Genomic DNA, 24,000 nt, shown 5'->3' on the forward strand with positions numbered 1-24,000 from the left:
ACAATGCTAGTTAGCGGGGGGGGGGGGGGATAACTTGCTACCGCTCCCCCTCACACACCTGTGATTGAGCTCACTTTGCTTGGAGGTAGGACTTCAAAGGGGATAGGGCTAGCGGGCAAGTTTGGTTAAATAGCTAAGGTTTGTATAGTTAGGAAAAATACAAATTATCTACGAATTTATCATTTCTTCCGTAGCTGGAATACAAACCGCACTATTTAAAAGGGGTGACTCGCCCATTAGGAAGGGTGGACGTCCCAGCCAGTCTGGCTTTTGGCTTTACCCGGGGGCTCCTTATCCGAGTGTGTTAGCACTCAAGAAATAGGAGCCCTGCACTTTGCTAAAACCTTGCTACGCAACGTTTGCGACCTACGCAAGCTGTGTGTGAAGGTATGTAAAAGTGTGACTCATCCTAGAAAGTTGTTCCGAAGTTCTTTAGATGAAAACTGTGCATTAGGACTTTCCCAATATCACCTCGTCAGGGTATGGGGACGCAACAGTATTAATCTTAATATTAGGTACACAAGGGAGCATGGTTTACCTGCAGTGGTTTGAAGTCAGCTATGCAGAGAACCTAGGATGCTGCTTTCCCCAAGAGAGGGGATGATGAAGAAAAGAATAAGGGCCAGTCAAACCTTTTCATTCATGCAGACTTAAACCCGGTAACAATGCCCTCAACCTTCTGCTACTTGTCCAATAAGGAGCTTGAGGTTTTAAATCAGCTGTTGTGCAGCCACCAAAGGACCGATACAAAACGTATCGAGTCCCCTGTGCATCACGTCTTGCATGTAGTGGGATGTGAACGTGTTTTGATGTTTCCACAACCCAGATTGAAGAACCTGTGTCACTGAATGATTTATTTTGAAGGCCAGGGACATAGTTATGCCCCTGACATCATGTGCTCTGGGGCGACATGACGGAGGAGGGTCTGGATTCAGCGCCAGGTCAATAACCCTGCGAATCCAAGCTGAGATGTTCTTGGTGACCCTCCTCTTAGTCCTTCCTGTGCTGACGAATAGTGCTGGCACACGAGGATGGGCTGAGGCTGTTCTCTTGTGGAACAGCCTCAAACTCCTTACTGGGCATAGTAGGAGATGGTCTGGGTCATCTGTTAAAGTACGGAGACTAGAAATCCGAAGGAGTTGAATCGAGGATCCGCTACTCCCGGGTTCTGAGTCTTAGCAATAAACTCAGGGACAAAGCTGAACGTTACCTCTCCCCATCCCCTTGAATGGGCTATGTCATATGAGAGACCATGAAGTTTGCCGACTCGCTTGGCCGAGGCCAAAGCTAGCAGGAACACCGTCTTCCAAGTTAGGTGGCGATCTGTTGCATGGCGTAACGGTTCATAGGGAGGTCTCTTAAGAGACCTGAGAACTCGAACCACTATTGCTGGAATAGTGGCATTGAGTAGAGAGATACCCCTTCCAAGACACTAACCACAATAGACTTTCCACTTTGCCTGGTAGACTGCTGCCGATGATTTTCGCAGATGTCCAGACATCCAAATCACAACTTGTTGCGAAAATCCTCTCTCAGAGAGGAGATGCTCGATAGTCTCCAGGTGTGAAGTAGTAGCAAAGTTACGGCTTTGTGGAAGATGTTGGCGTGTGGTTGTTTGAGTAGATTGTGTCGTGGAGGGAGTTCTCTTAGTGGCTCCGTTAGGAGTTGCAGAAGATCAGGGAACCATTCTGCGTGATGCATAGTGGAGCTATGAGGATCATTGAAAGATTGACTGATGTTCTGGTCTTGTTGAGTACCCTCCTCATCAGACAGAACGGGGGAAAGGCGTAAACGTCGATGATGTCCCACCGTTGTTGGAAAGCCTCTTGTCAGAGCGCCTTGGGGTCTGGGACTGGGGAGCAGTACAGCGGGAGCCTGAAGTTCAGGGCCCTTGCGAAGAGATCCACAGTTGGAAAACCCCACAAAGTCAGGACTTTGTTGGCTAATAGATGATCCAAAGACCACTTGGTACTCACTATCCGAGATGCTCTGCTCAGGTTGTCGGCGAGGATATGCCTTTTGCCTGGAATGAAGCGTGCCGATAGTGGTATCGAGTGGATTTCGGCCCATCTCAGTATCTCTACTGCTAGATGGGATAGTTGCTGCAAAAAAGTACCTCCATGTTTGTTGATGTAGGCCACTACTGTGGTGTTGTCGCTCATCACCACCATAGAGTGACATGCCAGGAACTGTTGAAACTGTTGAAGGGCCAGAAAGACGGCCTTCATCTCCAGGAGATTTATGTGGAGGTACTTTTCTGACTCTGACCAGAGGCCTGAGGTCGTATGGTGCAGCACGTGGGCCCCCAACCCTTTTTTTGAAGTGTCTGAAAACAACATCAAATCAGGGGGAAGGACAAGAAGATCCACTCCCTTCCGTAGATTCTCGTCTGTCACCCACCACTGGAGGTCTGTCAGTTCCACAAGTCCCATGGGGATCTGGACGTCCAGGGAGTCGTGTGCTTGATTCCACCGGGACTCGAGTCGCCACTAGAGGGATCTCATCCTGAGGCGACCATTGGGAACTAGACGGGCTAGCGATGAAAGGTGACCGAGGAGACGTAGCCAAGATTGGGCTGGAAGTTCTTCTCGTCTGAGAAAAGGTCTTGCGACATTTCTCAGCCTTGCTATCCTGTCGTCTGATGGGAAGGCTTTGTAGAGAATGGTGTCTACAATCATGCTTAAGTATACCAGTCTTTGAGTGGGAAGCAGAGAGGACTTCTCGAGATATACCATGATCCCCAGATCCTGGCAAAGTCTCAGAAGTTTGTCTCACTGTTGAAGAAGGGTTGACACCGAGTCTGCTAGGATTAGCCAGTCATCCAGATAACGGAGGAGACGGATGCCAATCCTGTGTGCCCAAGATGACACTAGGGTGAACATTCTGGTGAAGACTTGTGATGCTGTGGAAAGACCGAAGCACAGCACCTTGAACAGGTATATTCTGTTGTCTAGGCTGAATCTAAAGTACTTCCTTGAAGACGGATAGACTGGGATTTGGAAGTACGCGTCCTTTAGGTTCAGTGTGCACATGAAATCTTGCGGTCTTACTGCTAGTCTGACCATGTCTGCCGTCTCCATGCAGAAAGGAGTTTGTTTGACAAACTTGTTCAGAGCTGAGAGCCTCCAGACGCCTTCTTTACATGAAAGAGTCGACTGAAGAAGCCTGGGGATCTGTTGAGGACCTCTTGGAGAGCGCCCTTCTTCAACAGGGTCTGGACTTCTGCCCAAAGGGCTTGCCCCCTTGCCGATCCCATGGCAAGGGAATTCAATGACACTGGATTCCTGGTCAGGGGAGATAGAGATGTTATGAACTGGATGCGATATCCTAGACTGATCACGGAGATTGTCCAGGAATCGGCCCCGAGTTGCTTCCACCTGTTTGCGCAACTCTGTAGGCATGCCCCCACTGGTGGAAATACAGGGGGACTGCCTATTCTAGCGTTTGCGGCCTCGGCTGCTCCCTCTAGGATTTTTACCTTCCCTGGAGGACTTTTTGCCTTTCCTTTCTTTGACAGGAAAGGGCTTAGACACTGTTGTCTTCGCTGCAGTTGTCGTCGTTATGGTCTTGGTTGGTTGGACAGGACTGCTGTGGTGCTGGAGGTTTATGGGGCTTAGTTGTTAAAGCCCTATGGAGGAGGGAGTCTTGATGAGACTCCCTCCACCTCTCAGCAGCCTGTTCCATATCATTAGGCTCGAACAGAAGAGACCCCTCTATGGAGGAATGTCTGAGCCTATTGATCTCGGAACTAGGGAACTTCTGGTGGAATCTCTCAGCTACTGCATCCCGACGTTTCAGGATGGTATTTGCCCACCAGTTCGAGACTTGGTGGGCAAGAAATTCGATCGTAAGAGTACCTGAGAGAAGGAAGGTTTCCATAGCTCTCCTGGTACATTCCTTGGAGAAATCCTCGGATTGTATCAGGATACCTAAGTTCCCCAACCAGATGTCAAGCCACGAAGTAGCTTGCATAGCACACTTCGTGACCTTCTCCTGGTTGAGGATCTCAGCTGCCGAGAATGAGACCTGCCGGTTGGAGAGTCTCTCAAGAGAGACTTCCCTGGTTAGCTCTTCCAGCGAGTGGTGAAGCGAAAGAGCTGAACTAGGCTCCTCCAGGATCTCGAAGTACCTCCTCTGCTGTACACGAGGAGGTGGGAGGAGCTTGTTCGTGGTACTGATAAGGTTGGAGGAGGACATCTCGGAGAGCTGCTGGGCGATCTTGTCCCTGGTATGTTGCTACTCGCGCGCGGGAGACTGTTGGGGCACGCGCGCATGAGAGACTGTTGGGGCACGTGAGCAAGGGAGACTGTTGGGGCACGCGCGCACGGGAGACTGTTGGGGCACGCACGCACGGGAGACTGTTGGGGCGCGCGCACAGGAGACTGTTGGGGCGGGTGCACGCGGGGGGGCACACAGGAGAATCCTGATGCGCGCGCGGGAGTGTGTTCGCGTGCGTCTGTAGACGAATTAGGGCGTGCGCACGCGGGAGAATATCTTCGAGAGCGTGGGCGAGTAGCAGAATCATGATGGGAGCGCTGAAGATTGTTGGCGCACATCTACAGGAGAGAGGGGGCGCGTGCACGTATCTCTGTGTGTGCACGCAGGAGAAAGATGGTGCGCAGGTGAGGGCAACAAGGCTGTTGCCTCACATATGAAATTGCGTGCAGGAGAGTGATGGCGCGCAGGTTTTGACTGGCACGTTAGTTGGCCCGCAAGATGAAGCTCAGGAGAGCGTGATGTGGCGCGTGCGGGAGAGTGCTGTTGCACAGGGGAACATTGGCGAGTAGTCGAACATTGGCGGGCAGGTGAGCGCTGGCGCGCAAGTGAGCGCTGGCGCGCAGGTGAGCACTGGCGCGTAAGTGAACGTTGGCGCGTAGGAGATCATGGGCGCGAGAGCGTAGGGCACGTTGGTGCAGGAGAGCGCTGGCGCGCAGGACATCATTGGCGTGCGTGCTTATGTGGGTGCGCATGGCTAGCCGGAGATGTCCGATCTGGTTGGCGTGTAGACGCATGTTGGCACATAGACGCATGTTGGCGCGTAGGCGCGTGTTGGTGCGTAAGCGCGTGAGGTTGCTGTCCTATGCGAGCAAGATGGGTGGTGCGCTGAAATGTTGGTGCCTGATGAGCTGCTAGTGAGCGCTGGTCAGGGTGCGTGGGAGCGTGGCGCGCAGAATGATGTCGCACAATAGTGCACTTTGGTGGAGCCTTGTTAGGCTCATGCAGGAACGGCGAAGGAAGGTCGGCAGGTCTGTCGGATGGATAGTCGACGTGTCCTTTACAAGGACGACCATCCACCAAAGAAGATCGCGAACGATCTGCAGAGAGGTCCAGGACTGAAGTCACAAGACTGGGAGCAGGTGCAGTGATGGTCAATCGGTCTAGAGCTTCTTCTGCGGGGGACTGCATAGACAACGTTGAACCAAAGAGGCGCCTCCTCACCGCAGGTGAAGGAAGGCCTCTATGGCAAAGAGGAAGGTGAGCCTTCCGGCAGGTGCACCCTCCGGGGGCCGTTGCATCAGTAAGCTGACCATCAGCAGTCCTCCGAAGTGGAGTCTCTGTAAGTGAACTCCCCCAAGGGAGAGAAACTCTAGCAGGAGAGACTGATGATGAACTTAAGTTTCCCCCTCGTAGGATGGTCTGGAATGGGGGAAACTAAGCCATCAGCTACTGTAGAGCCTAGAGTGGCAGAGGAGATGGGTGAAGCCGCATGAGACACCTCTGACACAACAACGTCGAAAAGTGTCAGGGGATCTACCTCTGACAGTGACGACGACTGCTTGACAGAAGCACCTATGTGGATGAAATCAAGCAAAGCCTCCTTGGAGGGCGAACCCGTGAGCCCCAAGGAGGACCAAATCTGGAAAACAGAAGTTAGTGACAAGGCCTCCCCCGGGGGGAGAGGTGGTGCTGCTTCCCTAGGGGAAGCAACCTCATCTCTCGAGACCCAGGGTTGGACAGAAATAAATCGGTCTACGCTATTACTCTACCTACCGAGTAGGAGCTTCGGAGGAGGGTTGGGCAACGGAAGAAGGGGCCTTGGGTTTTTCTTCCTTCGAAGCAACCTTCGAAGGAGAAACATCCCACTTGGACTGCTCCTTCCACCGTCGCGAAAACCTCTCCCACTGGGAGGAAGACCACTCCCTACACTCATTACACTTGTTGACATTATCACACCGTTGGCCTCTGCAAGAAGGACAAAGGGCGTGAGGATCGGTCCACAGGGGCGGTCGGGAAGGCCAGGGCAGGTGCGCATGGTCGCAGAAGCCAACTTCACACACACAGTCTAAGAAAAAAGAAAAAGCAAAAAGCATTAATGGCTGCCAATTGTCGGTGAGGATGAAGAGCGGCAACGTCCGTTCACCATCCGAACTGAAAGCAAAGTGAACTCAATCACAGGTGTGTGAGGGGGAGCGGTAGCAAGCTACCCTCCCTAACCCCCCTAACTAGCAGTGTGGGTAGTTAACCCTCGTTAAAAATTAATGGCTCGTCATTTCTGCTACGCCGAAAGTAATACCCCTATTAAATAGCGTGGTTTGTATTCCAGTTACGGAACAGATATCAATTGGAGAACAAAGTACCAAAGATTAAATTTAAGGTAGAGGAAGGGATGAAGTGGAGTACATTACAGTACAAGGAAAAAACTGTGCTCTCTCTCTCTCTCTCTCTCTCATTAATTTATATTACCTATTGATTGCAAATATAACTATTTGCAAATTTACATTATATATGCATTAAAAAATTAAAATTCTTAAAGAAGCAGTAACCAACATGTGTAAAATGCATCAGCTGATTCAATTTCATGTAATTTCATAAGTACATACATACATATACCAAGGCATTTCCCCCAATTTGGGGGGGTAGCCAACATCAAACAAATGAAACAAAAAAGGGGACCTCTCCTCTCTACATTCCTCCCAGCCTGACAAGGGACTCAACCGAGTTCGGCTAGTACTGCTAGGGTGCCACAGCCCACCCTCCCCCCTTTATCCACCACAGATGAAGCTTCATAACGCTAAATCCCCTACTGCTTCTACCTCCGCGGTCAACCAAGCCACCGGAGGAAGCAGCAGGGCCTACTGGAACTGCGTCACAATCGCTCGCCATTCATTCCTATTTCTAGCACTCTCTCTTACCTCTCTCACATCTATCCTCCTATCACCCAGAGCTTCCTTCACTCCATCCATCCACCCAAACCTTGCCCTTCCTCTTGTACTTCTTCCATCAACTCTTGCATTCATCACCTTCTTTAGCAGACAGCCATTTTCCATTCTCTCAACATGGCCAAACCACCCTAACACATTCATATCCACTCTAGCTGCTAACTCATTTCTTACACCAGTTCTCACCCTCACTACTTCGTTCTTAACCCTATCTACTTGAGATACACCAGCCATACTCCTTAGACACTTCATCTCAAACACATTCAATTTCTGTCTCTCCGTCACTTTCATTCCCCACAACTCCGATCCATACGTCACAGTTGGTACAGTCACTTTCTCATACAGAAATCTCTTTACATTCATGCCCAACCCTCTATTGTTTACTACTCCCTTAACTGCCCCCAACACTTTGCATCCTTCATTCACTCTCTGATGTACATCTGCTTCCACTCCACCATTTGCTGCAACAACAGACCCCAAGTACTTGAACTGATCCACCTCCTCAAGTAACTCTCCATTCAACATGACATTCAACCTCGCACCACCTTCCCTTCTCGTATATCTCATAACCTTACTCTTACCCACATTAACTCTCAACTTCCTTATTTCACACACCCTTCCAAATTGTCACTAATCGGCCAAGCTTCTCTTCTGCGTCCGCAACCAGTACACAGAAGAGAAGCTAAAATAGTATATTTAGTTCATGAAATAAACTGCAGATTCCCCATGATTCATGCAACATCTTAACTTCAATGGTTGTTTTGAACATAAACAGCTACCATAATGGCTACCTGTAGAAGCCTCCAAAAACTTTCCAATATTTCTTTCAACCAGTACCTTGGTGTGGTATCCAGTAATACTGTACTGCATATGCAAAATATAATGTAAATAAAAGTCAGAACTGAAAAAAAATGTTATTTTCATTATAAAATAAATTTTTGAACATACTTACCTAGTGGTTATATATATAGCTTATGTCCCTGACGTCACGGCAGAAAATTCAAAACTCACGCCAATCGCCGATTGGATAGCCAGGTGTGCTACATGCACGCCTCTAGCGAGGTACCTAGAAACAATTCCATCGGTATCCATATCTTCCATGCCTCTAGTCTCTAGAGGGGAAGAGGGGGGATTTTAATTATATATGACCACCAGGTAAGTACTCCATGTTCAAAAATTTATTTTATAATGAAAATAACATTTTTAAACACAAGACTTACCTGGTAGTTATATATATAGCTGATTAAGACCTTTGGTGGAGGGTTAGAGACAGCCAATATAGTTGTAATTCTGCTCAACAGTTTAAATACAAAACAAACTTGAGGGTTCGTACCTGATAAGGAAGCGGACTTCAATGGTACTCTGCCATTATGTCTGCTTTCCTTATGAGATCCAGCGGTCCTCTCAGGGGGCTGAAGATCCCTGGGAGCTGCCAACCGGTGATCACACCTCTATGTGACAGAGCCTCCTCTAATACCCATTTCCGGGCGCTCTCAAGGAACAAAATAGACCACCTGACAAATCAATGATTGCGGAAGACTGTCGCAATCTCCACAAGACAAACATAAAACACCAAATAAAAGTTCCAAGAGGAGAAAAGGTATTAGGATTATGAGAAAGTAGTGGTGAATTCTTCCCCCACCACTGTACCTGCTGCTACAAACGGTCCCAGAGTGTATAGGTCCTCATATAGAGTCTGCACATTTCTCAAAGAGTGTGAAGCGAACACAGATTTGCTTCTCCAGAAGGTTGTGTCCATAATGCTTTGCAACGAACGATTTTGTTTGAATGCCACCGAGGTTGCCACAGCTCTCACTTCATGAGTCTTGACCTCTAAAAGACCAAAGTCTGCCTCACTGCAATGAGAATGAGCCTCTTTAATTAAAAGTCTGATAAAGTATGACAGGGCATTCTTAGACATTGGCAAGGAGGGTTTCTTCACCGAGCACCACAGTGCTTCCGACTTGCCTCTTAACTTTTTCGTTCTGTCTCAGTAAAACTTGAGGGCTCTTACTGGACATAAAACTCTCTCTAACTCATTTCCAACCACGTCCACCAGGTGCGAAATCTGAAAGGCCTTAGGCCAAGGTTGGGAAGGGCGCTCATTCTTAGCAAGAAAACCCAACTGTAATGAGCAGATTGTTTTATCCTGAAAACCCACATTTCTACTGAATGCATGGACTTCACTAACCCTCTTGGCTGTTGCCAGACTAACCAAGAAAAGGGTTTTCATCGTGAGGTCCTTCAGAGATGTAGAGTGCAGGGGTTCAAACCTGTCACTCATCAGAAACTTTAAAACAACATCCAGATTCCAGGCTGGTGAATCTTGGTGCCATTGCTTTGTTGTCTCAAAGGACTTAATTAGTTCTTGTAGATCCTTATTATTTGAAAGGTCCAGGTTTCTGTGCCTGAATACAGTCGCCAACATACTCCTGTATCCCTTGATAGTTGATGTAGAAAAACTTTGCTTCCTTCTCAGGAATAAAAGGAAGTCAGCAATTTGAGCTACAAAAGTACTGTTAGAGGAAACAGAGTTGACCCTGCACCATTCCCTGAAAACTCCCCACTTGGATTGATAGACTGATGGTTGAAGGCCTTCTAGCTCTTGCAATCGCTCTAGCTGCCTCCTTCGAAAAGCCTCTAGCTCTTGTGTGTCTTTCGATAGTCTGAAGGCAGTTAGTCAAAGACTTTGGAGACTTTGATGGTGTCTTACCAAGTGGGGTTGTTTGAGTAAATCTACTCACAGAGCGAGGCTTATGGGAGTGTCCACCATCCATTCCAGTACCTCTGTGAACCATTCTCTTGAGGGCCAGAGGGAGGCTATCATGGTCATTCTGGTCCCTTCGCTTGTCACAAACTTTTGTAGCACTTTGTACAGGATCTTGAAAGGTGGAAAAGCATACACATCTAGATTTGACCAATCTAGCAGGAACGCGTTCGTGTGTGCTGCTTTGAGATCTGGCACTGGGGAGCAATACGTCTCTAGCCTCTTGGTCTTTGAGGTCACGAACAGGTCTATGTAAGGGCGACCTCAAAGCTTCCACAGACTCTTGCACACTTCTAGGTGTAGAGTCCACTCTGTGGATAGGACTTGTCCTTTCCTGCTGAGACTGTCTGCCAAAACAATCTTCTTCCCTTGTATGAGCCTTGTAAGTAGAATCACCTGTCTTTCCTTTGCCCAGATGAGCAGATCTCTTGCCGTCTCGTAAAGGGAAATAGAGTGCGTTCCTCCTTGTTTGGCAATGTAAGCCAATGCTGTGGTGTTGTCGGCATTGACTTGTATTACCTTGTTCCAGACTGACCCTTCAAAGTTCTTCAGGGCCAAAAGGACTGGTAGCAGCTCCTTTTGATTTATGTGGAAGGACTTCTGAATTTCCATCCACAACCCCGATACTTCCAGTTTGCCCAGTGTTGCTCCCCACCCCGAGTCCGAGGCGTCGGAACACAACACAAGGTCTGGGCTCTTCAGCTCTAATGAGCAACCTTCCTGAAACTTGATTGGGTCGTTCCACCACTGAAGGCAACGTCTCATTGACTCCTTACAGAAATACACACCTTCTCCAAATCCTTCTCCCTGTTCCAGTAAGAATTGAGGTGAAATTGGAGCGGTCGAAGATTCAGTCTTCCCAGAGAGACGAACTGTTCTAACGAGGAGAGAGTCCCCAACAGACTCATCCACTTCCTCGCAGAACACCTCTGCTCTCCTAGAAACGCACATATTTTCAGAAGAGCTTGCTCCGTCCTTAAGGGAGACGGAAAAGCCCGAAAAACTTGACTACGAATCATCATTCCTAAATAGAGAATCTTTTGTGATAGTGTCAGAGAAGATTTGTCCTTGTTAACCAGACGACCCAATTCTTCTGTCAACTTCAATGTTGTCTGAAGATCCTTCAGGCAGCAATCATGAGAGCGAGCTCTTAGAAGCCAATCGTCCAAGTACAGGGAGGCTCTGATGCCTCTTGAGTGGAGAATCCTTGCTACATTGAGCATAAGCTTCGTAAAGATTTGTGGGGCAGTGTTGAGGCTGAAACACAGGGCTCGAAACTGAAAGACCTCTCCCTGGAATATGAATCTCAGATGAATCGGGATGTGGAAATAAGCATCCTGGAGGTCCAGTGAGACCATCCAGTCACCATTCCTTACTGCTGCAAGCACTGACTTCGACGTCTCCATCGAGAACTTTGTCTTCTGGATAAAGCCGTTGAGAGCACTTACGTCCAGAACTGGACGCCATTCCCCAGAGTTCTTGGGAACCAGGAAAAGGCGGTTGTAAAACCCTGGTGACTGCCAGTCCTGTACCCTTTCTATAGCCCCCTTCTCCAACAAGAGAGAGACTTGAAGCTGTAATGCTTGCCTCTTTAATTCCTCTCTATACCTGGGAGAGAGATCCACTGGGGTTAACCTTAAAGGAGGTTGCTTTATAAAAGGGATCCTGTAGCACTTCTTTAGAAGTCGGATTGACCAAAGATCTGCACCCCTCTTCTCCCATGCCTGCCAGAAGTTGTGTAGTCTGGCTCCTACTGCCTGAAGGTGAAAGCAGTCAAACTCTGCTTCGCCCTGTCTTGGCTCCTCATTTCTTAGTTCCCCTTCCATCTGAATTAAAGTTACCTCTACCGAAACTTTCCTCGAAAGGGCTGGGAAAACTTTGGAAAAGGAGTAACTTCTTTAGGTTTGCGGCTAACAAAAGATGATGGTAACACTTTCCTTGCCGTCTTCGAGTGGCCTTCTGCGTTAACGAGGAAGAAATTTCCCTAATAAGATCTTGTGGGAACAGAGATGACGACAGCGGAGCATACAACAATTCAGATTTCTGAAAGGGAGTAACCTCTACCGATAGAAATTAACACAACTGGGCTCTCTTCTTGAGGATGCCTGCTGTAAAAATCGCTGCCAACTCATTCGCCCCGTCTCGCAATGCCTTATCCATGCAGGAGATGACATGGATTAAGCTCGAAAAGTCCCCTTCTTTGAGCGTAGCACCCTTCTTGCCCAAGGCCCCTAGAGTTCAATCAAGGAAGTTAAATACCTCGAAGGTTCTAAAGACACCTTTGAGCAGATGGTCCAATTCAGAGGTAGACCAAAAAACCTTGGTCTTCCTCATGGCCGATCTACGGGGAGAGTCTACCAGGCTTGAGAAGTCTCTCTGGGCAGAGGCAGGAATTCCCAAGCCGTGAACTTCTCCCGTATCGTACCATATACTGGACCTAGATACCAATCTAGTAGGGGGGAACGCGAAGGCCGCTTTACCTTGTTCCTTCTTGGATCCCATCCAGTCTCCCATCAGTTTAAGTGCTCTTTTTGATGAACGAGACAGCACCGTTCTGGTGAACAGAGACTTCTTCTTAGGCTTCCCTAGAGTGAATTCCAATGTGGGCGATCGTGGAGGCACGGGAACAAAAGACTCTGGAAACTCACCATGAAAAATCTTCATGAGCTTCTTTAAGTCTACCAAAGAACAAAAAGACTTAGAGTCTTCATCTTCAGATAACTCCTCAAAGGGCTCGGTAGGCGAAAGAGGAACATCAGCTTCTTCCTCCGACAAAGACCCTTGACGCTCTTCAGAACGCTCACAATCCGCGCGATCAGAGCTAAGAAGTATTGGGTCTCGTTCAACGTCCTGTCTGGATGCTTGCTGTTCTACATCACGTACAGGAGGACGCTCGATGTGACGTCCCGGAGGACGCTCGATGTGACGTCCCGGAGGACGCTCGATGTGACGTCCTGGAGGACGCTCGATGGAAGAACGCTCGACGTCACGCCCTGGAGGACACTCGCGTTCTGGCGAACGCTCGATGGGAGGACGCCTGACGTCACGTCCCGGAGGACGCTCGCATCCTGTAGGACGCTCGCATCCTGTAGGACGCTCGACGGGAGGACGTTCGACGTCACGTCCTGGAGGACGCTCGACGGGAGGACGTTCGACGTCACGTCCTGGAGGACGCTCGATGAGAGGACGTTCGACGTCACGTCCTGGAGGACGCTCGATGGGAGGACGTTCGACGTCACGTCCTGGAGGATGCTCGACTTTACGAACAGAAGGAAGCACAACGTCCTGCTTAGCTAAACAAGAATGCTCAAGAGGACTCTCGACATCGCGCCTTGCTGAACGCTCGAAAGCGCTTGTAGTAAGACGTTCACTATCACTACTAAGTGCATGAACAGCACCTCGATTAGGATGCTCAACTTCCTGAAAGGCAGGACATTCAACCTCACATGTAGGACGTTTAACGTCACGTTCATCGCTACGCGTCGCCGAAAGCTCACCGCGTTTAGAAACTTGATCAACAAGCATTTCCCGACTCACTGCCTTGCGCCGTTTAGTGTTTAGAGAGGAGGCTTCCGTATTCTGGTAGCTTTTCATGAATGACAGCTTCTGCTGCATTTCTTGCAACATATTAAAATTAGAATCTGCTTGCGAAATGTCAATCGCTGGCTCGTCCTCTCCACCGCTCAAAGACCGCTTAGAGTGACCAGCGGGGGAGAGCCAATTTGAAGGAGGCGGAGGAGCTGGTCACGCCCGGTTCAGATAACTGCTCAACAGCAGGACGATTCTCAACAGAATCTAACGTTCTAGCAGGACGGTTAGAAGGTGAGCTTTCCTCGGAAGAAAAGCGTTCAGGGATGCTCCAATGACTACAGCCTGCTTGTGATGTCCTGGAAAGACGCTGGTCAAATTTCCTCTTAAGAGGTCTGGATGCTTGACGCCAGCCTCTTTTAGGAATATCATCATCTGATGATGAGCCAAACACTTTAACCTCACCTTTCCTATGGTAAGGGCGAACGTCCTGGGAAACGTCAACAGGAACGCTCGTGGGGACGTCTGCTCAGGAGCTAAAGCCTCTCGTTTCCTTTCGTCTTTCGACATTCCTTCTCCCAGGGGTTGGGGAGCTTGGAAGAGGTCTAGGACTAGGAGAACGACAAGCCTAAGCAGGCGCACCGTCCACAGCACTAATAACACTCACTGCACCTCTAGCACTTCCACTTTTCAGCTGTTTAACATCAGCCATTAACTGCATTTTATCCGCAGCAATAGACTCTACCTTCGCACCCAACGCCTGGATAGCCAACATCATATCTTTAAGCGTTGGTTCATCAGCGGTACTCATAGTGGGATCAGGAACTCCCACTTCAGGGGAAGGAATAGGTACAGTGACATGGGGAAAGGAAAAATCTCTAGAAGAATGAGAAGAACTACGTCTTACCTTATCTCTTGCTAACTTTCGCATATAGCAATCGAATTCCAGCCACTCATGATCAGACAAAATAAGGCATTCGTCACACCTATCATCAAGTTTACAAACTTTACCTCTACATTTAATACAGAGTGAATGAGGATCAATGGAGGCCTTTGATAATCGAGTCTTACACCCACTAGCACACCCTAAAACTACCAGAGGGGGTGGCCATTTTGAAATTTGTAAGAGATCAAATACAAGCAAGGGTCAAAATATCAATATCCAAACATATAACTAGAGTATCCAAACGAAAATCCAATCAAGCAAGAGTAAAATAAAAAACAGAATTATTGTACTTCACCAAAGAGACAGCAACAATCAGTCAAAAACCGAGGAGGATATCCAACCAATGTTACCGCTGGCGCCAGCAGGGAAGATACGGATACCGATGGAATGGTTTCTAGGTACCTCGCTAGAGGCGCGCATGTAGCACACCTGGGTATCCAATCGGCGATTGGCGCGAGTTTTGAATTTTCTGCCGTGACGTCAGGGACATAAGCTATATATATAACCACCAGGTAAGTCTTGTGTTTAAAAATAGTTATGCTCACAAAAGGTCAGCTTAATCTGAATAAGAGAGACTACTAACCCACATAACCATCACTAAACCCAGAGCAAGAAAGAATTCACTTCTTCAAAGGAAAAATACATAAAAAGGGGTCTACCTTAATCGAATGTAAGAGCAGGTGATGTCGTCCCAAATGTACTTGATTTTCTTATTGATGAAATATGTCCTCCTTATGTATCCCTTTGTTTCTTTACTTGGAATGTCCTCTTCGATCACTTTCTCTTCCCATAGCTGGTTGTAAGTATCCTGGAATTGAAAAATTAGGGAAAATCCAGTTTGAAGCACTGTATAGATATATACGAATAATTCTTAAAGAGCAAAGGCAAGAGGAAGCTACCCGAGTGTCTTCTAAGTTCCAAATAACACGAAAAAACAGTTAATCAAACATCCCCAAAGTAATGACGTCAAACATTAACCTAGGTTCAAGCGCCATTAACCATTGCACTGATTATAGAATGGTCATAAATTCATACAAGTTCATCATAACACGGCACAATAAATTCAGTCAGTTTTTACAAATGGCATACATAATGTATTTGCTAAAATACTTCTTAGAAAATTTATACAAATACAAGGTTGGGAAATACTGGCAAAGTTAAAATATAAGGGAAGTGTATCATGAGTGGAGAGGAAGCCTACAGTACTTCCAATTATACCTTGTAATACTGTACCATCCTTCAACATTTTAGCAACAATTCTGGAACATCATGTCTACTATACAGTACAACTAACGGACATACTCCTCCGTTTGTACATAGGTGCATAATGTAGATAATTTTAAATATCCTCATATGATGGAGAATAAATGGCAAATTTTAGGATAACCATACACCAACCTAAAGAATTATAAAATGGAGAATATGTATACAGTGGAACCTCTACATTCGATTGCCTTTACATACAATTGTTCCAACATCCAAAGTAAAATTCAATCGAATTTTCGTCTCGACACCCAACGTCATGCTCCAACATCCAACATAGACCATACACGGTGGTAGTTTCTTGTTTATGCCAGTAGACGGAAGCACGTCAGAAGGACGCCAGTGAGCGTCACGTCGGTCAGTTCTCTGTTCTCGTGCACATCGTGTGATTGTACTCTGTTCGGTCTGTTATTAACAGTGCTTATTATCTTCCTTTTTTCAAGTTTCCTTTTTAATTTACGTATAATTATGGGTCCTAAGAAGCTTGGTTTCGGTACAGGTATTAGTAGTGGTGAGAAAAGGAAGAAGGCAATGCTTTCAAGAGAATTGAAGCAAGAAATTATAGAAAAACATGAGCGAGGTGTGCGTGTGATTGATCTGGCTAAACCATATGGCTGGAACATGTCTACGATCTCCATGATCATCAAGCAGAAGGCAGCCATTAAAGCAGTCAAACCAAGCAAAGAAAACTAAGATTGAAGTGAGTGGAAGTGATGAAAATGAAAAAAAAAAAAAAATATATAAAATATAAATAAAAATAAATAAGCTAAGTTAAGTTAAAGTTCACGTATTGTAAATTAGAGTACAGTAAGTTACAGTACGTTATCGCAGTCACCATCTCTACCTCCTTGCCGACCGTCCGTCTACTCCTACGTAGCAAAGCCTATACCTGCGTTGGCCTCTGTCTAAGGTAAAGTGACAATAAAAATAAATTTTTTATTTATTTCTTTATAATTATTCTTTTTTTACATCTCTTATTATATAATACAATTGTATTACTGTTATGAGTAATTATGTGTAGTAATTTATTAAGAAGTTATCATAGATTTTTGGGCTGTAGAACGAATTATACAAATTACAGTGTATTCTTATAGGAATATTCGCTCCAACATACAATCGTTTTAACATAAAAACTAGGTCCCGGAACAAATTAAGATCGTACGTAGAGGTTCCACGGTACAGTATTCAATTTGATTATTCATAAAAACAAATATAATGTTATTGTATACTTTACACTGACTTTGAAATAGAATTTAAACCTTTAAAGTAAGACAGTAACCAGAGGGAATAAAGGGCATTAAAATTTCAACTGTACACTTAAAACTCTTGAGAGGATCCTTGCCAGATGAATAAGAGATTAAAATTTCAGAGAGAAATACTATTAAGTCTGGTTCCTGCTTCATATTTTGACTTGTAAAGAATAAGGGTTTCAAGTTAATTTCCAATGGAAAATATAACAAAAAATAAAATAAATAAATAAATAATAATAATAATAATAATAAAAGGAATATTATAATATAAATAATAACAATAATACGGTCAGGGAGATGTAGGTTGGGCAAAAAATACAAGGTTTGGCTTAAATAAGGAAGAAGGGGAAGGGGAGTCATCAGGAATGTAAATCTCTTTTAGCTCAAAATAAAATCAATCCAAAATATTTTCAATATTAACATGGTTTTCAACAGTAAATTTCTTGCACATTGCAAGTTCCATATTCGTAAAAAGCGAATTTCTCAAAGAATTCACTTACATTCTACATTAACAGCAGTATGTACCATTACCCCTTAACACAATACATGGCGTATAGAGTATTACACACATAAATAATTTACGAGCACAAAAAAACTGCTCTAGTAACAGATATTAAATACTGATAAGATCTCTTGTTGAAGTACTGTTGAGATAACATCACCTTCCATTATCTATCTAAAATCCATATCGATCCATTATATTTTACTATAAGTTTTGTATTTGCTGATTTTGAAAAGAATATTTATGATTCCTGTGTATGTATGTATATATGCATGTGTATATGTATAAATATATTTACCAATTGTATATGTAATATCTTTACCTTTTCAAATTTTCTTCCCAAAAGCAATTATGCAACTCAATGGTGGCAGTGAGCAACATTAGCAACTTTAAGTTGCCAGCCGACATATCAATTCAACAATTGAAACCAGCTGAATAAAATGGGAGTATATACTAAAAATCAAATATTCTTTAAGTAATTTGTATTTCTCCTAGCCATACAAACTGAAGTCCTTTTATTAAGGGGATAACAAGTGGTTACCCAGCTGATGAGGGTACAGGACGAGTAGTGCCACCCAGTTTCCAGCCAGAGAGCGTTCACTTTTGACCTTTCGGCCAAGGACTGAGAGGGGTGGTTGAGGAAAGAAGTTGGATTCAAGAACTCAGATTTATATGCCTAGGACAAATGTAAGTCTAAAAAGGTAAAAAATGTAACCAATAACCATCCCCAAGGAAACTCACAAATGAAAGATTAGGCCTTGTGTCTCTGTCAAGTCATCCTGTGGTGAGAGACATCCCCCTACTCATGGCAGAGAGAGAACAAGAACACTGGCATGAGTGTTTCCCTCTCCCCTCCTCCATCCTTTATTCTCACCGCCAACCTTCCTGAAAGGAGTGATTTAGGGTGCTCAAAAAGGCTTTGCACACAGGGTCTTTTCAGGATGAGGTCACAGGCACAGGGAACTTCCTTAATCCCGATTCTGCAGGCTTGGACGCACCCAAGGTTTGGCTGTGGCCACCTTTGAAGGGCCAAGAACCCTGAAGGAGACAGCATGCTGGATCAGGGAGTCCTGTGAAGCAGTCCTCCCAAGGGATGTGAAAAAAAGACAGTTTAGGAAAAATACAATTCTTTTATGTATTACTGTACTAAAGAAAAAATGTTTAGCTTGTGATTTTTTGTTTAATTATTTCTTAATATTTTCATTTAGTTGAGCTCCTATACATTACTTTCAAAATTCCTTTCTTTGTTTTCTTAGCAGGTAGCTGGCAGCAATTCCTACACCCAGCAGGGTTTTAAAGATCAGGTTTTAGGTCTAGAAAAACTAAATCACATTTTGAAGTTTACGGTTCCTGAATCCTGCCTTGTTGTTGTGGGTGACATTGCTATAATGTGATGTCTATTGTGTGATCAATCTTATCACTGACATTTGTGTTCCTATCACGTTTTCTGCCTCTTATTGTGTATTGCTTTATAAAATTAATGTAAATACTGTACTATGAAATCTGGGCAACTTTTAAGTTAAGTGCATTGGTTAATTCTCTTAATAACTATTATTCATCAAGTGTATTAAGAAGATATATTCATCACATTTAAATGTTTGACTAATGTCTCAACCGATGGTATCAAGGGAAACCTTTTGGAGATTAGAGCTACGGGACCTGAAATTAACCCGTTTGATAAGGTATTTATGATGGAAAAATTTACAAAATAAGCCCTATGTCCATACCCTAATGACTTAATGTGTAGATAGTGAACCACAATGCTGCAGGGTTCTCCTTAGCCTGAAACTTTTTTCATGTACCTTGACTGTAAAGGCTCTGTCTTGATGTAAATGATTATAAAGGTTTACCTCACATACAAGATAGGACAGTATCTTTTTTTAGTCTATAGTTATTGTGGGACTGAAGTGTAGAGAGAGACTAGATTTTTTCTTACGATAAATTTTTTTTATTGAAAATTTATTTGTCAACCTAGTTATCAGTTTCATTCTAGAAATATTTCTTTCAAATAATATTTGTTTAATGCATTTCCTCCCATAGGGTGTTTTACATTCCAGTTTGTATAGATTTATTATCATTTTTCCCTCTCCTAATGTTCAAATAATTTGAAATAAAGAAACATCCTACCTAGAAAGCATACTGCTCATCTTTATTTAGGATTACGTGCATAGCACTGCAGAGAGATGGTATAACTTCAGAAAAATATTAAGAAATTCTAAAGTTCCAGCTGGGTCCCCTTACCAAGTATAAAATCAAGGGGTGGTCCCCAATACTCAGTTCTTTTCGACTGTTTACTTTTCGCCCAAATCTCTGGTATTCCACCATTTTTTTGTGTAGTGAAACGGAGTATGATCGGCATTCGGACACAAGGCAGTCTGCGTGCTACGTGCAGTCCGCAAACCACTACGATGTTGCACCCTGCAACAATGAGTTCTTCAATGACAACAATAACACCAAAGTAATCTGTTTTTAGAAGCGTGAAACAACAGCGACATGTCTATTCAAACCCCAATTAGCCCCTTGGTCTGCTGCCTGGTGGGCATGGAAGGCGACTGCTTTCCAACCTGACAGCATAAAACGCTCATGTATACTTCTTCAAAGCTTCCGGGATTGATAACCTCGTTGACTTTGCGAAGTACATTACTGATCATGCCATTTGGTCGAGCCCAGAAAGAGCATGAAGAGAGGCCAAGGCCACCATGGCCACTGACTCAGGAGGTCGAGGCATCCTCCTTGAATGTCTCTGAGAGTCCCTCTGGCTGAGCGTACACCTGCAGAGGTACATACATAGCTTTCTCCAGATTGTAGAACACAATTGTAGTTGTCTGGAGAATGGGGGGGGGGGAATATGCTTGACTGACAGGACTCTAGTGAGTTCTCATATCTAGATCTGATTGTCCACTTAAGCTAGGGTCAAGTCCATGAGATTCAAACAAGACTTTCTCAAGTCAAACTTATCGTCAACAGGCGGGGAACTTCCAGGCTCCAATGGGGTATGGCAAACAGTAGGGGTTTCCCACACACCAGCACAACCTGAAAACTTACCCTTGTAGATCTGAGGGCTCCAAACCCCTGTAGCGTGCTCACAGGGAACCAATCTAGGGGCATGTGCACTGGAGTCGAAGCAAGAATTGCAACCCCCAAGGAGACCGAAGGAGTAAAACTTCACCAGTCTTCTTGGGCATTGCTCAGTCTAACACCAAAGAGTACTTCGCAAGGTTCTTCCCCTTCGAATATACATTTGCCACTGCACAGGAGGCCACAACCTACACTCATTGCATGGGGATGATTGCGAACAATTATGCCCCATCGAAGAAGTATAGTGTGTGCATCTATGGTCAATTTTGCCATAAAACTTGTTGCAGCGTCCAACTTTCCCTCTTCCCTGCAATTATGAACTTCTTGCTTCCATTCCATCACTTAACAACTGCAATCTCTTCATGAAAGGAAAAAACAAAGTTTTTGTTAGGAGCAGACTTTATGTGTACACGTTAGCTGCCGAATCAAAAGTGAAAGCTCTTCGGCCGGAAAAGGAGTGGAGCCACTCGACCACCAGCTAGATAACTACTTATTATGCAATTTAAACTACCAACTCCAGCTAGCGCTGAATTAATCTCCCTAATTAAAGGATGAGGGTTTGTTTACCATGTAGGAACAAGCCGAAGAGCCATATGTTAAAATTATGGAAAAAAATATAAAGAAGTTTTCATCTACACTTGTGAGACTATACTGTGACTGTACTGAAATAAACCATAGGTCTTCAATCAAGCATTCTTCTTCAGCAATACTTATACAAAACCTTTGATACAACAGTAGCACAAACAATTGTTGTCAGTTCCAGATCATATTTACAAGGTCAGTAAACTCCACTTACCTTGAGGAGGAGTTTTCTGGCTTCCTTTAAAGGGCTTCTTTTATGGGTCAGGCTAAGCTTGATAGAAGGCCTCCAAGTTATTGGTATAAGCAGCAAGCCGCCAGTGAAAATGGTTAGGATTGCCGTGAGAGCTAGTTTCATTCTATTGGGGCTATACCCCGTTACTTCCTAAAAAGGAAATTGTCAAAAATTACGTACTCAACAAAACATATTTCTATTCCAATTTATTAGCCTTCAGGTTATCTATTTTGAATTTTTAAGGTATAAGTATTCTATATGTGCGTAGTATTTGACATTAAGTCTGTCATTCAAATACTTATCATGCATTATCAATACTATGTTAACACAGTTGACATCACATATTAGCATATCAACCAGGTTTAATTAAGCTATTTGGAAAACTTAGCCTAGCATAACCATGCATACAAAGCTATTTACTCTATTAATATTGTAAATTTTGACTTTCTCCTATTTATTGGTCTTCAAGAGCTTTAAATAGTTTCAATGATTATTTGATGTGCACTTGGGCATTTTCAAATTACTATAAACAGAGAGGTACTACACTGCACTAATACACGTCAATACAAAATACAAAAAGAAAGACTAATGTTAACTTACCATTTCATCTTTTGTTCCAATATTAAGTCGATCTGCAACTGCTTTGGCACGCCACATCTTGGTCGATTTATAAAGATCATCGATCTGAAGTCTTTGAAAAATGAAAAGAAAATTTAGCACATCACTCACTTTGATCTGTAATTATTCTGGCAAAAGAGGTAATATTCCAATTTCTAGGCAATCTTCCACCTCTCTCGTTTACCATACAAGGTAAATATGTGATACTTAATTTCTAGTGAAAGTGGAACACACTATAGTATAAGAAATAGACGAGTGTTGACTAGTTTGGCAATATTTCTTTTTTTTTTTTTTTTTTTGTATGAATAATGGGGGCTGGGGCATAGTAACTTACTCGTATATCAATTAAATTGTGAAGTCTATTTTGGAGTCTAAGTTCATTGTTTACATTCGTAAGACTGATAGCGAGTTATTGTGCATGCATTGGTTTCAATTGCTTTGGAGAGCTTTGTGTGTGTTTAGAATGACGTAGTCATCAGCTGCTTTTTTTAACTAATTAAGAGGTTACAAGTAGCTTACTTTAAGTTCATGGTTGTACTTTTACAACACCTATCACCAACCCCCTTCTCTTTAGTTTCATCATGACCACCCTCTGGCCAGACTGCTTCAAAAGACACAGAGAGAAATACTATGTTTATTTAGGAAAAGTGAGAGGCATTAGAGTTTTTTTTTTTTAAATTATACAATTACCCATATGTAAAATGGACATCCCCAGTGCTCCCACCATCTACAGAGGTCCTTCAACCTCCCAAAATTAAGACAAGGATTACAGTACAGTACAATAAATAGGCAAACTTATGATACTTTAATAGTGACAGGGATGTACCGCTTGCCGTAACAGAGGAGCAGTGATAATGTTTAACTGAGGTTATTTATTTTGGTCTGAAATACAATAATATGAGGCGAGTACTATATTACGATATATGAAAAAAAAATTATGACTTAATATTACCTTGCCAGGAGTGATGCTGTTTGGAAAACAAACATTCAGTTGAAGCTTTGCCTCAGGGTTTAAATTTAGGATACAGCAGTCTAAGGGGGTTTACCCGTGGGGTAGGCAATTAGGTATAGATAGGGCTACAGCAGTCTAAGCAGAATAGGTAAGGATAGAGCAGTGTAAAGGGGCTAGATAAGGATACAGCAGCCTAACGGGAGGTTGCAGTGACGAAATTTCCCCAGGTTAGATTAGGTGAGGATCTTTAGGTTAGGTAATGTTCTTGCATTTGTAACCGCTTACACGAATCATAAACTTTTCCTTCTGGTTATCTTGCATTAATTAATCCTTTATGACCAATTATTATTGCTGCAAGTCACCCCTTTTTGCATTTCTCCACCCAAAACCCGTTTCCCACTGGGGTCTCCCATAATAATTTTATATAGGGGAGTACAAAAACTCATAAACTGGTAGTTTGCCCCAATAATCATGGTCAGAAATGCATAAAACACTAGCTGGCGTGTAGGAAAAATATAGGGTTCATGTACCAGGCTAAAATCAAAGTATTGTATAATTACCATAAGAAATTTGATCTTGAATTGTGGCTTTACACATTGCAATTTGTTTCCAGAAATGTTATTTCCTTATAATGTACTAATTAGTTTTCGTGGTGCCTTTTTCAAGACCAGAAATTCGAACTCTATGGCAAAATAGCTTCTATATTCTGGGAACAAAACCAATATTGTATTTTATAGTCCTTTATTTAAACACAAGTTTTTGAAAAACTGGAACAGCTATTATGCAAAAGGCTATACAGTACAGTACAGAATTTTGAATTGGAACTTTTATTGATATTGTTCTGTGACTGACACAGACAACTAATCAACTGTAATTTTATGTACTTAAGAAGTGGATTATATCTGTACCACACTACATTCACTATATAGATATCACTGCTCATCTGAAAGTACAGTAGTCTCCCCCAAAATAAACACCAAATGATGCAACGCTTGCCATATCCACAAAAGCCTGCCAAGAATGTTTAATTGAGAGAGGAACAAACACAAGTTATAAGCCCTAACCCAAGGTTCCTTCATAACCTAAGATGTCTGTCACTACCTTCGTTGAAACTACCCTACA

General features: G+C 44.0%; 1 protein-coding gene across 4 annotated transcripts in view; it reads right to left on the minus strand.

Annotated features, from left to right (window-relative positions):
- The window catches only part of LOC137624470 (polyamine-transporting ATPase 13A3-like), a 113,699-nt gene that overhangs the window by 70,179 nt on the left and 19,520 nt on the right, over window positions 1-24,000 (minus strand). For all 4 annotated transcript variants that reach the window (XM_068355239.1, XM_068355241.1, XM_068355240.1 and 1 more), the window contains exons 2-4: window positions 21,909-21,999; window positions 21,291-21,458; window positions 15,061-15,209 (exon numbers count right to left, since the gene is read on the minus strand). In XM_068355239.1, coding sequence (XP_068211340.1) covers window positions 15,061-15,209; window positions 21,291-21,458; window positions 21,909-21,965 — 374 coding nt within the window. In that variant the 5' untranslated portion in view covers window positions 21,966-21,999. The remainder of the gene's footprint in view (window positions 1-15,060; window positions 15,210-21,290; window positions 21,459-21,908; window positions 22,000-24,000) is intronic.

This window comes from Palaemon carinicauda, chromosome 31, assembly GCF_036898095.1.
Source record: "Palaemon carinicauda isolate YSFRI2023 chromosome 31, ASM3689809v2, whole genome shotgun sequence".
Taxonomy (NCBI): domain Eukaryota; kingdom Metazoa; phylum Arthropoda; class Malacostraca; order Decapoda; family Palaemonidae; genus Palaemon; species Palaemon carinicauda.